This window comes from Poecilia mexicana, unplaced genomic scaffold (genome assembly GCF_051168715.1).
Source record: "Poecilia mexicana isolate PSO_F unplaced genomic scaffold, ASM5116871v1 scaffold_15, whole genome shotgun sequence".
NCBI lineage: Eukaryota > Metazoa > Chordata > Actinopteri > Cyprinodontiformes > Poeciliidae > Poecilia > Poecilia mexicana.
Window position 1 is genome coordinate 12385706 of NW_028263384.1, and position 14478 is coordinate 12400183.

Below are 14478 nucleotides of genomic sequence, written 5' to 3' on the forward strand. Positions count from 1 at the left end.
CCAGTTCTTATTCTTTTCCTTTTCACATCCCCAAAGAATAACCAACACTTACCTGTGCCTGTGCTGCGTTGTTTTGTAGTCCTGGTACATACTGAAGTAAAGACTAGGCATCTGATGGTAAAACTGTGTTGCCTGTAACTTGCTGTACTTTCTCGACGTCAACATGGGCGAGTGATATTCTCACTCCAGGCTGCAGTAAACAGTAAATCAAAACAGACGAGGGCTGACGTCTTGACAAACCACATTTATTCCTCAAAATCCCACACGACTACAGGCTGAATTGTCTAAAAATAATCAGTTTTGTGAAGCTGTGTCCTCATAATTATTTGCCCTTGACGTTTCCTTGAATCAGTCACCACTGCTGGTCTCTTTCAGGGTGAAAAAGGCTGAGGAGAGCTTCAAACAAGCCAGGCAGAAGGCCACCTATAACGTGACGACCAAAAACGCAACTGGAATAGTACGCCATATTCTTTTTTTTTTTTTTTTTCCCACCTTTTTGCTCTTTCTCACTCGAGAAGACGATGCTGTTTAAAAATGCCTGTCTGCATATGAAATGTGAAGGTTATTGGGTGTAAATAACTCCCATCTATTTTTTTGTATTTCACAGAAAGCAAAGCTGGGTAAGAAGATATGAGGCAGAAAATGGATGAGCGCCGCTGAGCACAATCTACCATGGAGGATGTTAAAAATGATTTGTTTTAATTACTTGGTCGGTTCTTGAATTTAAGTGGACTTAATACGAAAGGTTAATCTGCAACCAATCAAGAAATCTTAAGTCATTTTAGCAGGAATATGTTATTTGTCTCTAAAATGCATCTATTTTTTAAAAATGTTGATATAATTGTGTTTCAACTTTTTGTGTGCAAGGTGCCCATCGTATATTTGTTCCGAAAACATTTCCTTTTTCGTTCTGGTGAAAAGCACATCTTAGATTTTTTTTTATATGGGAACATGGTGCCTTATGGAAGGGTAGAGGTAGCAAATGAACAATGCCAAACAGGTCTTATTTTACCAAACCTCTCATGTAAATAACATGCATGATAAAGAGAATAATCAATTTTACATGGGTTAAAATGGTTTGGATTTAATCAATTTCACACGAGTGTCAGAAATGTCTGATGGCTTAAATGTTTTCGAAGCAGCACCTCCTCTACTACCATTTGTTACTTAAACCCACATATCCACATGGTGTGATTTGATGATTTCTATGTTTTTCTTTTCCACTTAAACAGCATTTCTTTATTAATATACTTTATTTTAAACACAATCCTATGCATGTAATTCATCTTTCTAGCTGTGTGACAGTGTGAATCCCTTTACATTTAGACATGCAATTGAATCCTGATCAGATTTCATTTTTACATGAACAATACCAATACTGTTTTTAAATAACATTGAACATAAAAAGTGATATTTATTGAATAAAACCAAATATATAAATTTGCATTGAAACCGCTGGCTATTTAACATTGTCCTCTTTTGATACACAAGTGCATGCACTCTAAAGGGAGTTGTTTTATATGAAATAGATTTAATATATTTTAAAGAAATATACTTACACACATACATGTATCATACCGTATACATTTCATTGCACAGCCATTACACAAGCTGCAGGATCTTTTGCTCAACCTGCAGCCAAATTTCGAGTCCGAACGAGTTGAAGCCACCGTCGTGGCGCTCGAAGTTTCTCTGTATCAACTCATTGCAGCTTCAGTTCAATCAAGATGACGAAACGTAATGGTATGACTGCACACAAGGCAAAAACTGGCAAGGTAAGTGTCAGTTCATTTGCAATGAAACAGTTCATATCAAAGAAACAAGCTAGTTGCACTGCTCAGAAAATACAATTATTAAAATGCAACCATCAGCATGATCACCCTGTGTCCATTAGACGTGTATCCCTTCAAAGTATAAAATTTGTTACACCTGGGAGAGAAAACATCCCCACTGTTCCACCCAGACGGCTGTATACCAACTTTGACTTGGACAAAAATGATTTCTAAAGTGATGAGTCATCTTGGCCGCAAATCTCTGTTTAGTTCGATGTTGCCTTTATCACACATGTTTTCTACGTTCAGTTTTTGCTGGACAAGCCTTTTTTAGTATGACTTCACAATGTTCCTCACCCCTGACTCTGGCAAGTAATGTGACAACAAAAATCTCTTAAGGTAGTCCTTCACAGTTTTCCATGACCGGTCACATCCACAGACATGCATCGACACTGTTTGACTCTCTGCACCTTGCGGTGTCTGAAGGGGGGCTGCAGATCTGGGCAGTCTAACTGCACTGTGAGCTGTGTGATGCGGTGCGGCCTGCAGAAGGAGCAGGACTGAAAGGGCTCCTGGGCTTTATTGTGGCCCTTCCTTCCCGACCCTGAAGCTTGACCTCGACTGTGTCCATGACTCGAGCTGGGACCCAGATGCCGCGGGATGTAGAAGGAGTTGCACTGGCCGTAGCAGAAGCGGTTGACCACGGTGCGGCTGCGGCAACCCTCTTCACTGATTGTTTGGCGAAGGGGTTGGGTCTTGCACCAGTCTCTTCGGAGGTAACGCCGCTCAGTCACAACTAGGGCCTCTCGGCTTGAGGACAGGACTTCGGGTTTCTGCTGCAAAAGTCTGTGGGGGTGATCTGCAGACAGGTTTCCTTTGGCCTTGTGTGGGGATGGTATTGAGCCTTGGGGCCGGAGCTTTTTGGCCTCTGCAATGACGCAGAAGAACCCAGCAAGAAGGATGGGGATGGTGATTCTCCACAGCATTCTGCAAAAAAAAAAAAAAAATGTACAATGAAATGTAAGGCAAGAGTTTCTCTTTTAGGATTAGTCGGTTCTGGATGTGGAATACAACCCCTGGCAAAAAGTATGGAATCACCAGTCTTGGATGAGCACTCATTCAGACATTTCATGCTGTAAAACAAACTCAGATCAAAAACATGATACAATATTAAGGTTGTTCCAAAGTGCAACTTGTTGGCTTTCAGGAACACTCAAAGAAATGAAGAGAAAACATTGTGGAAGTTGGTGAATGATACTTTTATTGACCAAACACAGGGAAATAAATATGGAATCACTCAATTCTGAGGAAAAAAGTATGGAATCACTCAAATTGGAGGTAGAAAAAAAAGGACACACCCATTCTATTTCCTTTCCCTAAATGGACACCTGCCCCAGATTAGATGTGCCCGTTAGTGTGCAGTTAAAAACACCTGCAGTCATGACACCTTGGAGGGCTGCTGGACGAAGTGGAGTGGCGAGAACCATGGCTCCAACAAGAGAAATGTCCCTTGAAACAAAAGAGAGGATTGTGAAACTTCTTGAAGAAGGTAACCCTTCACGCATGGTTGCTAAAGATGTGGGCTGTTCACAGTCAGCTGTATCCAAGATATGGACCAAATACAAACAGCATGGAATGGTTGTTAAAGCCAAGCGTACTGGTAGACCAAGAAAGACATCAAAGCGTCAAGACAAACAACTTAAGGCCATTTGTCTTGAAAACCGAAAAAGTACAACTAAACAGATGAAGCATAAATGGGAGGAAGCTGGAGTCAATGTATGTGACCGAACCGTAAGAAATCACCTAAAGGAGATGGGATTTCAATACAGGAAAGCTAAATGAAAACCAGCATTGACACCTAAACATAAAAGAACGAGACTCCAATGGGCTAAGGAGAGGCAATCATGGACTGTGGATGACTGGATGAAAGTTGTCTTCAGTGATGAGTCAAGAATCTGCATTGGACAAGGTGATGATGCTGGAACTTTTGTTTGGTGCCGTTCCAGTGAGATTTATGAAGAGGCCTGCCTGAAGAAAACAACCAAATTTCCACAGTCCTTGATGATATGGGGCTGCATGTCAGGCAAAGGCACTGGGGAGATGACTGTGGTTAATTCTTCTATCAATGCACAAGTTTACATTGACATTTTGGACAGTTTCCTCATCCCTTCAATTGAACAGATGTTTGGTGATGATGAAATAATTTTCTAAGATGACAATGCATCATGCCATAGGGCAAAAACAGTGAAGGCATTCCTTGAAGAAAGACACATTCAGTCGATGTCATGGCCTGCAAATAGTCCAGATCTCAACCCAATTGAAAACCTGTGGTGGAGATTGAAAAAAATGGTCCACAAGAAGGCTCCAACCTGCAAAGCTGATCTGGCAACTGCTATCAAAGAGAGTTGGCACCAAATTGATGCAGAATACTGTTTGTCACTCATGAAGTCCATGCCTCAAAGACTGAAAGCTGTTATAAAAGCCAAAGGTGGTGTAACTAAATACTAGTGATGTATTTTGAATGGTCTTTTGTTTATGCGTTTTTCATGATTCCATACTTTTTTCCTCAGAATTGAGTGATTCCATATTTATTTCCCTGTGTTTGGTCAATAAAAGTATCATTCACTGACTTCCACAATGTTTTCTCTTCATTTCTTTGAGTGTTCCTGAAAGCCAACAAGTTGCACTTTGGAACAACCTTAATATTGTATCATGTTTTTGATCTGAGTTTGTTTTACAGCATGAAATGTCTGAATGAGTGCTCATCCAAGACTGGTGATTCCATACTTTTTGCCAGGGGTTGTATAACGAGTCCAAGATCAATGCTATTTGGTTCCTGAGTCATCCAGGTTAATATTTCACATTTCCTGCTGAATCACTTTTCACAATTGAGTCTAAAGGCTTTCATTAATCTGAATCGTCATGTGAGGTTGCGGTCAAGTATACGAGGCAAATTTATGTGCGGTGCAAATGGTACCGCACATAAAACCTCGAGACCAAGAAGGAGCAGAAGATGAAATAAGATGAACTGTTTTTTTAGGGGTCAAACAACTCTGATCTAATTGAATGAAAGTACATCAGTTCAATGCAGTGAACGGCTCAGAGTAACCAGGATTCACAAAGGAATCTGGATATCACCTGAATGCAAGAGCGGAATAAGACCCAAATGGACTTCTGCCGGCCTAAAACGACTCCAAATCTCAACAATCTCATAGGAGTTTGTATATTTTATCAACTTTAAATCGTTATGTTAGCATTAGGCAGTTTTTTTGTTTGTTTTTGTTTGTTTTGTTTTTTTAATTCAGTTTAATTCAGTCCTAAGCTCAGTTTCCAGTTTTATTTTAAACTGGAAACTGAGCTTAGGACATAATGATCTTCCAGTGTGAAATTTAACCTTTCTTTTCAAAGAAACAATCACAAAATACTATTTTAAGTTTAAAGCTTTTTTTTTAATGGACTTTTAAATGTTTGTACTTTTCTTTTAGGCACATAAGCTCTTTTGGTACAAGCTTCACTTGAGATCATCGGTGGAGCCTCATCTCCAACATTCACTTCCTGTGTAAGTAATTGGCCAATGAAAAGAGATGACAGATACTGGTTCACGAAGCGGTGACAGCGCATTAACAGCTGATGTTTTTAGATTGGGCTTGTGTTACGATGTTGTCCACAATCAGTGGGTTTATTCCCACACTGATCCCCCTCAACATGATGTGCCCATGTACAAGACTCTGACCCCAGTGTTCCCCGCTGCACTGAGCATTTGGGTGTGAATGCGTACACACGTTTAAATGTGGCTGCGTAAACGCGGCTCTTTTGTTAATCACTCCGAGTGATCCATGTGACCATAAAAGTGTTATAAAGGTTTAGTCCATTTACCATTATCTTCTAATGGACTAATCATTTTTGGTTGTATATTAAATGAAGATAGACTTCATTTAATATAAGCTGGGGGGTTACAGTTTTTTTCAGCAGGATGAGGTAAAGCAGTCGCGCAATTCCAAACATGTCTGCAAGTGTGCCAGGCCTATTAAAGGTGAACCACCTTTTTGCAGTCCGACCCTGCAGGCATCATTCAGAAAATGAATCCATCACCAGGGCCCCCATTTGTCAGCATCTCTGTGTCATTACTTCTATTTGCTTTCCTCTCGGCTCTGCAACTCTTACAAAAATAAACAAAACCCGACCATCAAAGGATACACTTAAACACCCATAACGAGAAGGGGAAGTTGATTTTATTGGTCCCGTTGCTGAGTAAAATAATTAGGTCTTTGCTTACTTTACTCATGAACTATGCCGCAGATATGTAAACAAGCATTAGAGAAGCCCATCTGCATGTTATTAGGGGAAGAGTTGAGGAATTGTACAGTTCCCCTTTGGGAGTGGACTTTTTTTTCTTCTTCTTCTTCTTCTTACTCTGTGGTGATATACTGTGGAGAAACCTGAACTGAGAGTGACCCACGGTGTCCATAAATGCCATAATGTATGATACTAGGGCCAGATCTGGAGAAATGATCTCTCTGCCATTCAGGATGGAGTATCCGCCTGAGTGCGCGCACTGTCAGTATTTGTGCCAGCACATTTTTGACCATCACTCAAGCATCTTTTCAGCAGATGTTGCTCTTGACAAGCATTGCATGACATCAAGTCAGAATTTCTGATGTGAAACCAAACTGCCTCAAGGACATTGGCGGCCGCTGCTACTCGCAGACTCTTCTTTGCTGTGTAAATTCGTACGCTCGCCTTTCTTCCTTTCTTGGACCTGCACCTCAGTCTGACATGGAACAAATTACTTTATCACAATCCACTTTGTTTTTAAGGCTTTTGTGTTTATATTTTTTCCCGTGCTCTTTGAGTAATTGCAGCAGTGTTTCCATAAGCTAGACAGCAGCTGTTTGCTCATCTTGTAGAGATGTTGCACGCAGTCTGATCTTTTTTTTCTTTTTTCTTAGGATGCCACACCATCATACACACACACACACACACGCACACACACACACACACACACGAGTCAAGAGGTTCAAATAATTGGAGAGGAAGACTCCCGTTGGCTACTTTCATCGCCTACCGCATCCAGGAGTCTGACCTCCGTTTTTCCCGCAGTGATCTATCTTCCCATGTAGAAGTCTCATTTAGCAAAAGCTCCATCAGCCTCTTCACTGATGACAGCCATTTTAAATGCAGGAACCCCTTGCCTGGGAATCAGCATCTGCATTCACTCAGTTTTCTCTCTTTCCTGTACTCTTAGAGATGCCCTGCAACTTGGAGATTATCCAAAGTCTGTGTCAGCAAAGACTGAAGACTGACGGGATTCTCAACGAGTGCATCTCAAAGAATTTAAATATTGCATTAAAGTACAATATTTCTTACCAGTCATCTGAGAAAGTGAAAGTCATTTTAAAGGGAGTTATTACACACAGTGTAAAACAGTTCAATGTTTGAATTTATTCAATTTTAAATATTATTACGGCTTTCGGGTAAAGAAGTTCCTGTCTCACAGAGTTAGATCGCATTAGACCAATCGGAAATTGTGTGTTTTAAGCACAAATGTCAGGCTTCTAATATGTAAATTTATATGCAGTAAAAACTTGGTTGGGCCTCCTCTTGCATAAATTACTGCATCAATGCATCATGGCAAGGAGGCGATCGTGATCATGATGGCTGCCTTCAGGTCATCTGCCTTGTTGGGTCACAGTCATTGAACCAGCTTTTGGTACCTTGGGCAGTTGGCAGGTTCTGATTGAAAATAAAATCAGCATCTCCATGCGACTTGTCTGACTGTAGAAACTTCACACTGGACTTCAAGCAACATGGCATCTGTGCCTTTCCACTTCCCCTCCAGACTCTGAGATCTTGACTTCAAAATTGAATGTGGAATTTACTTTCACTTGGAAAAAGGATTCTGGACCATTGGGAAACAATGTTGCTTTTCTCCTAAGCCCAGGAAAGACGCCTCTTACGTTCTCTGGTTTAGGAAGAGCTTGACGCAGAGAATGCGACAGCTGTTGCCCATGACAATCCTCTCAAGGCTGTGCTTGTTGTTGGTGGACCCTTTCCTGCCACACTTTCTCCCTTCCACTCAATTTTCTGATACAGAACTTTGTGAACAACTTGCTTCTTCGGTAATGACCTTCCATGGCTTTGCCTTCTTGTGAACGGTGTTTATGTCTGTCTTCTAGATATCTGTCAAATCAGCTGTATTCCCCATGTTTGTGTAGCCTACTGACCCAGGATGAGAGATGAAAAAGTGAAAAATAATGGTTTGACACAATAAGTCTCAAGTAATGATCGTTTTCATAGCATTCTAATTTTCTGAAACACTGAATTTTGGGTTTTCATTATCTGTAAGAGAAAAGGCTTAGAATAGTAATGATTCTACACAACATGTGAGTTTCACTTTGTGAGATGACCGTTGAGAAATATTGGACTTTTATGCAATGCCCCAATGTTTTGAGATGTACCTCTGTATAAGGAGCATGACTGATGAACCGTACAGCTGGCAGCTCAGGTTCCTTTCCACCCCAAACTCATCCTGAACACAACAGTCCCTGGCAACCTTTCCTCATCAGTTTCTGTGGAAAAACAAATTGAGGTTTTTTTGGGTTGGGATTCAGAGGCTTTGGGGGAGCCCTGAGGTAGAGGAGGGATGCTTAGTGGTTTGGGGGGGTAGAGCGCAGAGGGATGAGATGATGAGGCGGGCTTGAGATAGACAATCCTCTGGGAAATAAAACCAACATCTCTTGGGCTCTGTGGACATTCAAAAGACCCACATTTAAATAACCGGTCTGCCTTTTTCGTTTCACCTTGACACTAATCGCGGCGCAGCCATCGAGACAGAAGGAGACTGTGGTTTCCAGTGTTAATCTTCAGACAAAACTGAGCTGGACCTTTTCCGTACACTAAATACTAATATTGTGCACAAACACAGCTTTATGTTTTACCAGAACCACAAATTCTTTGGATTTGCTTCACTGAACTGTGGAAGACCCTGGTTCCAAAATTCAAGCCTCTAATGAAATTACAAATACCAGAGAGGCTGCTGAGCCCCACACAAACCTTCTTTGAAAACATCCATTATCGTGAGTGGGAACGCGCTGTGTTTTATTTTTTAGAATGGCATGATAATGCCATAGTGGAGGTTTATGTCTGGAAAACAATGGGTTCTCTTTTCTAATCATCGACTGCAGTTTCCAGCTCGGCCCTTGGATGTATGACTATTCTAAATATTGGAGTACTGCATCACAGAATAAAGAGACGCTTTTCAAAGTCTTTCAAATTTGTACACACAGATGTATTTCCTTTAAACCATGTGCAACGTCTTCCCAGCATTTCTTCAAAGGCAGGTTAAAACAAACAAAACATGATGCCTCAATTACTGGTGCGTCAGAAAGTCTCACACAGAGACTGGTAAGTGCAGTTAATTACAGTAGAACTGCATTTAATTCACCGTGCAGCACAAGCCTCAATCACTCACGGCTAGCCACACATGCACATGCACGAAGGTCCACACACAGCAGTGCCTAAACCACATGCTTGCTGTCTCACACAGACTAAAACAGATACACAGGATGTACAATATAGAATGGGGGGGTGGGATGGGATGTAGGGGAACGGTATAGAGAGGTAAGTGAAATGTTTTCACCCTGAACCAATTACACAAGAAGGAACCATGTCATTATCTGTGTTTGCAGATTGTATTTTCCCAAACTACACTTGGCTGTTGGCTCCTTGACAGCTGGTGGTTGGAGGCTCTTTAGGGGGGCTTTGCAATGTAAATGTGTCTAATTCCAACATTGCCAGAAGGCCGCTTTAGGCACTCAGGGATGCCATTTGTCATCACAATCCATCTTGATAATGACTCTCAACCCTGATCTAATGCTTACGAAATTAAGTAGTGGCAAGTATAAGAGCTGGCTGCTCTCTCTCAGCGATATTAAATATTTTTACTGGCGAGTGAAGGCAATTGGAGATAACGTGGTAGTACAGGTATTCCCATAGTTGAAGATGTTTGCTCTTCAACTATAAACGGCAGTTTATTGTTTAAGAGTCAGTAAAAAAAAAAAAAGTAATTGATCAAATGAAATGGGTGTTAGTCGCAATTGTTCTTTGGTTTTCAAAATTGATAATGAAATTTAAAAAGCACTTTTCTGAAACTGAGCTTGAGTCGCGTCCACTAAAAGAGGAAGCCACTAATATTTCTGGGTGGCATTTGTAGCTGCACTGTCTAAAACGTCTCTCACTGTAGCAATAGAATGGATTATTATCCTGATTTAAAAAAAAAAAAAAAAACTTTTTCACCGAGAAAACATTGAATATGCTGTAACGAAGTTAAACCCCCACAAGTACGTAAATCACAACTGATTATGTGGAGAAAAGTGAGACTTGCATTAACATTGTGTTGCTCTATTACATAGATCATTCTGATAAAAGTAGCATAGGAAAATGATGATCTTGACACCCATAAACAGAGTAATAGTAGTGGTCAAACTAAAGAAATTTTGTATATTGAATTTATTTTTTCATAAGCATTCACTTTCCTTTTGGGTGAACTACAAGTAGATTGAACTTGCCATAGAGAACGTTTAAATCCCCCAGTAAGTTGTGGGTTTATTAGTCTTACAAAATCCTACACTCACATCAAAGTCTTGTTCCAACTTCTTCCCCCTCATTGGATAACTCGTGTCATAAATTTTTAATTTCTGAGCTCAAATTGGTCCTGTACGCTTTGCCTTCACAACTTTTGTCTTGAGTGGGCGTCGTTACACTGATTCCTAAAAAGTAATGTTATCACTGCCGATTATTTGCTTTAAGTGCCCTGTTTGTCTTCCATATTGTTTTTTTTTTTTTTGTTTTTTTGTAACTGAGACAGAAATAAATAAAACTGTACATTATGTACTAGAAAGCCAAATCTTCTGACTTCCCAATTGGGAAAGCAACGACAATACTCAGTGAAGTCAAATTTTCTCCTTTTTTCGAAAGTGAGAAGAGCTCGCAGACCTGATGAGAGTTCAGTGACCATCATCGCTCCTATGCATAAACAATGTATTGAAAGTTTCCATTACTAACTACTCGATGAGAGCACCCAGTGGCTCTCATCTTCATTGCCATTGCGATGACAATAAAGACTGATCTGCTCTGTTTGCAAGAAAGACGCTCTCACATTGGGTCCGATGTTGTTCCAAAGTTGGAGCTCCGACTTCTGAGACGGGAACAAAAGCGGAAGACGAAAATTAGCCGCAAGCTAGAACACAGTTGTAAAATTATGTCCTTTAATGTTTAATTATTTTTCATTGTTTCCCGTTTTGTGATTCTAACGTAAAAAAAATGTTTAAGAGTCCTCAAGAACACTCCGCATATAAAATAAGTCATGCCAGAGAACACAATTTATTCATCCATAAGTTGTGCTCTCTCTATTTTTAAATCCCAAAGAGAATTTGAAATAAATTTCTTATGCTTGCCCTTAAGGCATGACTTAGCAGAGCGTAGTCAGCCGACAAGCCTCTGCATGCCAGTGTTTATACTAGCTCTTCAGAACCATATTTGCTTCACGCTGTAAATGTTACCACAAGTAGATTACATTAGATTTACTCTATAATCTATAATCTAAATCATTTGCCTTAGCTTTTCTTTTGAAGGAGCCTCTTGACATTCAAAGCACACGTTTCATATCTTCCCCAGGTATCTCTGGCAAACGTCCATTTAAAACTGACTTCAGGAGGGAGCGGGGGGAGAAGAAGCTTTCTGTCACTAAAGAAACAGCAGCATGTCCGAACGCTAAATCCTCTTTGACATCAGAGCAAGTTGTACGAGGTGGTGCAGTCGCCGGAGCTGTAAGCAGGATCAGAAAGCAAACTCCCCACCATTCACCACACGCATACCGGAGGAACACACGCGTTCGCCCACAAATATGCTCACACACTCGCTTGGATGCGTGTTAGCACACACACACACACACACACGCACGATTCAACATGGACCCAGACAAACTGTAAATATACACCTGTTCGAACGAGCAAAGAGATAAAGACCAGAGGCGGGGGGGTTATGAAGCAAAACACAAGTGTGCTATGTTCATCATTACGTCTCTTTCTCTTCTTTTCTGCTCATTGGAAAATACTTTTAATCTCTTCAAGAGACATGGTACAACTTACTGTCATCACTCTCTAATTCTCTTACTCATAACACTAATTATCTGCAACCTCCAGCCACTAATTACAGTTATTTAGTTGACACTTTTATCCAACGGACACCTTAGAGGTGTGCCTTTTTTCTCTCTCTCTCTCTTTTCTTTACACTGAGTGGCCCTGGTGGGAGTCGAGCCTGAAATATGGAATAACTGCAGAATGTGTGCTGTTCCATTTACATGGTTCTGTGCTTAGTCACCAGGAGGCTCAGTGAGTCACTCGGTCTCATATTCACGTGGGAATTGTCAAAGCAGAGTTCAGAGAAGAGCCCTTTTTTTGTTTTCTCCCCCCCAATTAAACTGTAAAGTATGATGTAGCTATATCCTCTTACGCTCTGCAAAGTAGCTTATAATTAAAATGTTGCCACCTCATACGAATGTTAAATCGGAGTGCCATAATCAATCAAAAAGCCCTATCGATTTTGCGTTTTACAAATTCGCATCGATTTGAAGTCGGAGATGTTTACCGCCACGGACTATGCAAATGATTTTTGGCAGGGCAGGGAGAATTTCAGCTTGCTCGGTTGCATACATCCTCCCCTAACCTCAACATTTACAGACGTGTTCTCCATATTCAAGCACGACACATGATCCATTTACCTCTCACCACAGTGTGCAGCAGGACAACGACGTGAAGATGCATTCAAGGGAGCTCATCCACCTTCAGTGGTCCTCGTGTCCGCTTCCAGCTTTTGGTTTCCATGGCAATATAATCTCTAGTATCCTCCAGTTTGTCCTTGCTCCTCTTTCCTTCACAATAAATACAGTAGAAAGTGCTGAGCCTGCTCAGTTTCCCATTGTCCTGGGTGTGCAGCACCTTATCTGCCTGTCTTCAGGAAGTCTAAAGGTTTTCTCCTGTTTTTCCTTTTAGGCTGACAAGAAAATCTGCAGTTCAGTCACAGTAAGCCAACTTCTTAGTGCTGTGGAGACTGTCTGCACTCAGTCTTTGGGAGGGTTTGAGTCACTTTAAAGCCTGCCTTAGTTTGAATCCCTTGCACCCCACCTCCTTTCTTAAAACTGGGAGGGTTATTTCCTATTGGCCGTGTTCATTGTGGGAATTGAACCAAAATTCATTGCTTTCGCGAATATCTGTCTCAGTCAGTGTGCCTTAGTCTGTCTTTTCTCCAGTCCAGTCGGTTTTCAGAGGAAAAGGCTGATTGTTTGCTAAACCACTTCAGGCTGACTAATTAATCCATCAAGCACTTGAATGAGAGATCAAGCTTGTCAATGCAGAATAGAGACCTTGGCTAAGAATAACAGTCTTTCCCAAAGAGAAATGTCAACGGATTAGGCTATGTGGAAGTGTTTATTTCCCGTGAGCTTTGATAAGCTTTACTGTGTTACGACTTAAAACGTCAGTGTATTTTATTAGGATTTTATGAAAAAAAAAAAAAAACTTAAAAATCAGTGAATAATTGTGCAGTAGAAAGAAAAGGACGCATGGTTTTCACATTTAAAAAATATGAAAAATGTGCAAATTTTATATTCTTTTTTCTGATAACTTAAAATAAAGTAGAAAAAAATAGAATTCAAAAGTCACCTTTTTAAAAAAGAAAATTAACCATCTGTTGTAAATTATCTCAACTACGAACACATCTGTGTTATTGAGACTATGAAGGTTTGTTATAGATCCTTAGCATCATAAGCACCAAGAAGCACAGCTGCTAGGGACGATATAAAGTTTGAGGAAGAGTTGGGTTACAAAATAATTTATCCAGTCTTTATATCTATCATGGCACAATGTTCAAACCAAAATGTATGGCAAATAATCAATGCATTGTCAACTTAAACGTTGGACCAGAAGAGGGTGTGTCAGTTGTTATATATATATATATATATATATATATATATATATATATATATATATATATATATATATATATATATATATATATATATATATATATATATATATATGTGTGTGTGTGTGTGTCTGGTGTCTATATATCTAAGTAAGTTCCAAAGACAGCCATTACATCTTTGCCACCAAAGACAATAAAAGCAGGGACACTGTAAAAACAAAGGTCTTCTGCAAACCTTCCATTGGCAGCAAAACCACATCACATTAAGTCTCATAACCTCCAGTCCATAAATCACTGGATGCACATCTACAAATCTATAAAGAGCGTGCTTTGAGAAACGCCACAGTTCGCATTCCTTGATGCAGTTGAGACAAAGATGTTTGTCTGTTTTGTGGTTCTTGCTAAACTGACTGCCGGGCACAGACAGTGGAAACACAGACGGTCACTTCTGGCATCAAAGAGCTGAAACATCAACAGACCCTGCAAAACATCAGAAGGCCAACGTATGAACAATAACCCTTTTCAGCAGGCCGGAGGATGATGGCACTTTTGCATGACAAATTCACATTTATCTGTATATTTACTGATCTGTGAAGACGGTCAGATTCTTCCAAGTCATGGAGAAATAACTTATCGCCCTCTTGTGTTTGACTGTAAAAGTGCACAGCATAAGCAAAGCTCCTGGTGTCTGTTTCTTGCATTGCACGTTACGGAGGACAGGAGG

General features: G+C 40.4%; 2 protein-coding genes across 5 annotated transcripts in view; one reads left to right on the forward strand and one right to left on the reverse strand.

Annotated features, from left to right (window-relative positions):
• Positions 1-748, forward strand: part of fmn2a (formin 2a) — a 43987-nt gene extending 43239 nt beyond the window's left edge. For all 3 annotated transcript variants that reach the window (XM_088012866.1, XM_014980606.2, XM_088012865.1), the window contains 2 exons: positions 376-457; positions 608-748. In XM_088012866.1, coding sequence (XP_087868992.1) covers positions 376-457; positions 608-634 — 109 coding nt within the window. In that variant the 3' untranslated portion in view covers positions 635-748. The remainder of the gene's footprint in view (positions 1-375; positions 458-607) is intronic.
• On the reverse strand, positions 230-13337 carry grem2a (gremlin 2, DAN family BMP antagonist a). Of its 2 annotated transcripts, XM_088012868.1 has the most exons (3): positions 12560-13337; positions 8326-8330; positions 230-2759 (listed from the first exon to the last, which is right to left on the reverse strand). In XM_088012868.1, exons 1-3 carry the CDS (start codon positions 12593-12595, stop codon positions 2180-2182), a joined length of 621 nt encoding a protein of 206 aa, XP_087868994.1. In that variant the 5' UTR covers positions 12596-13337; the 3' UTR covers positions 230-2179. The 2 variants fall into 2 exon arrangements, with proteins under 2 accessions (XP_087868994.1, XP_014836096.1); XM_014980610.2 differs by lacking the exon at positions 8326-8330 and having other exon boundaries at positions 12553-13328.
• Between the last annotated feature and the right edge of the window lie 1141 nt (positions 13338-14478).

Bases quoted from the DNA above. Each gene is read 5' to 3' on its own strand.
- grem2a (XM_088012868.1), bottom strand. From the start codon at position 12,595: ATGCATCTTCACGTCGTTGTCCTGCTGCACACTGTG.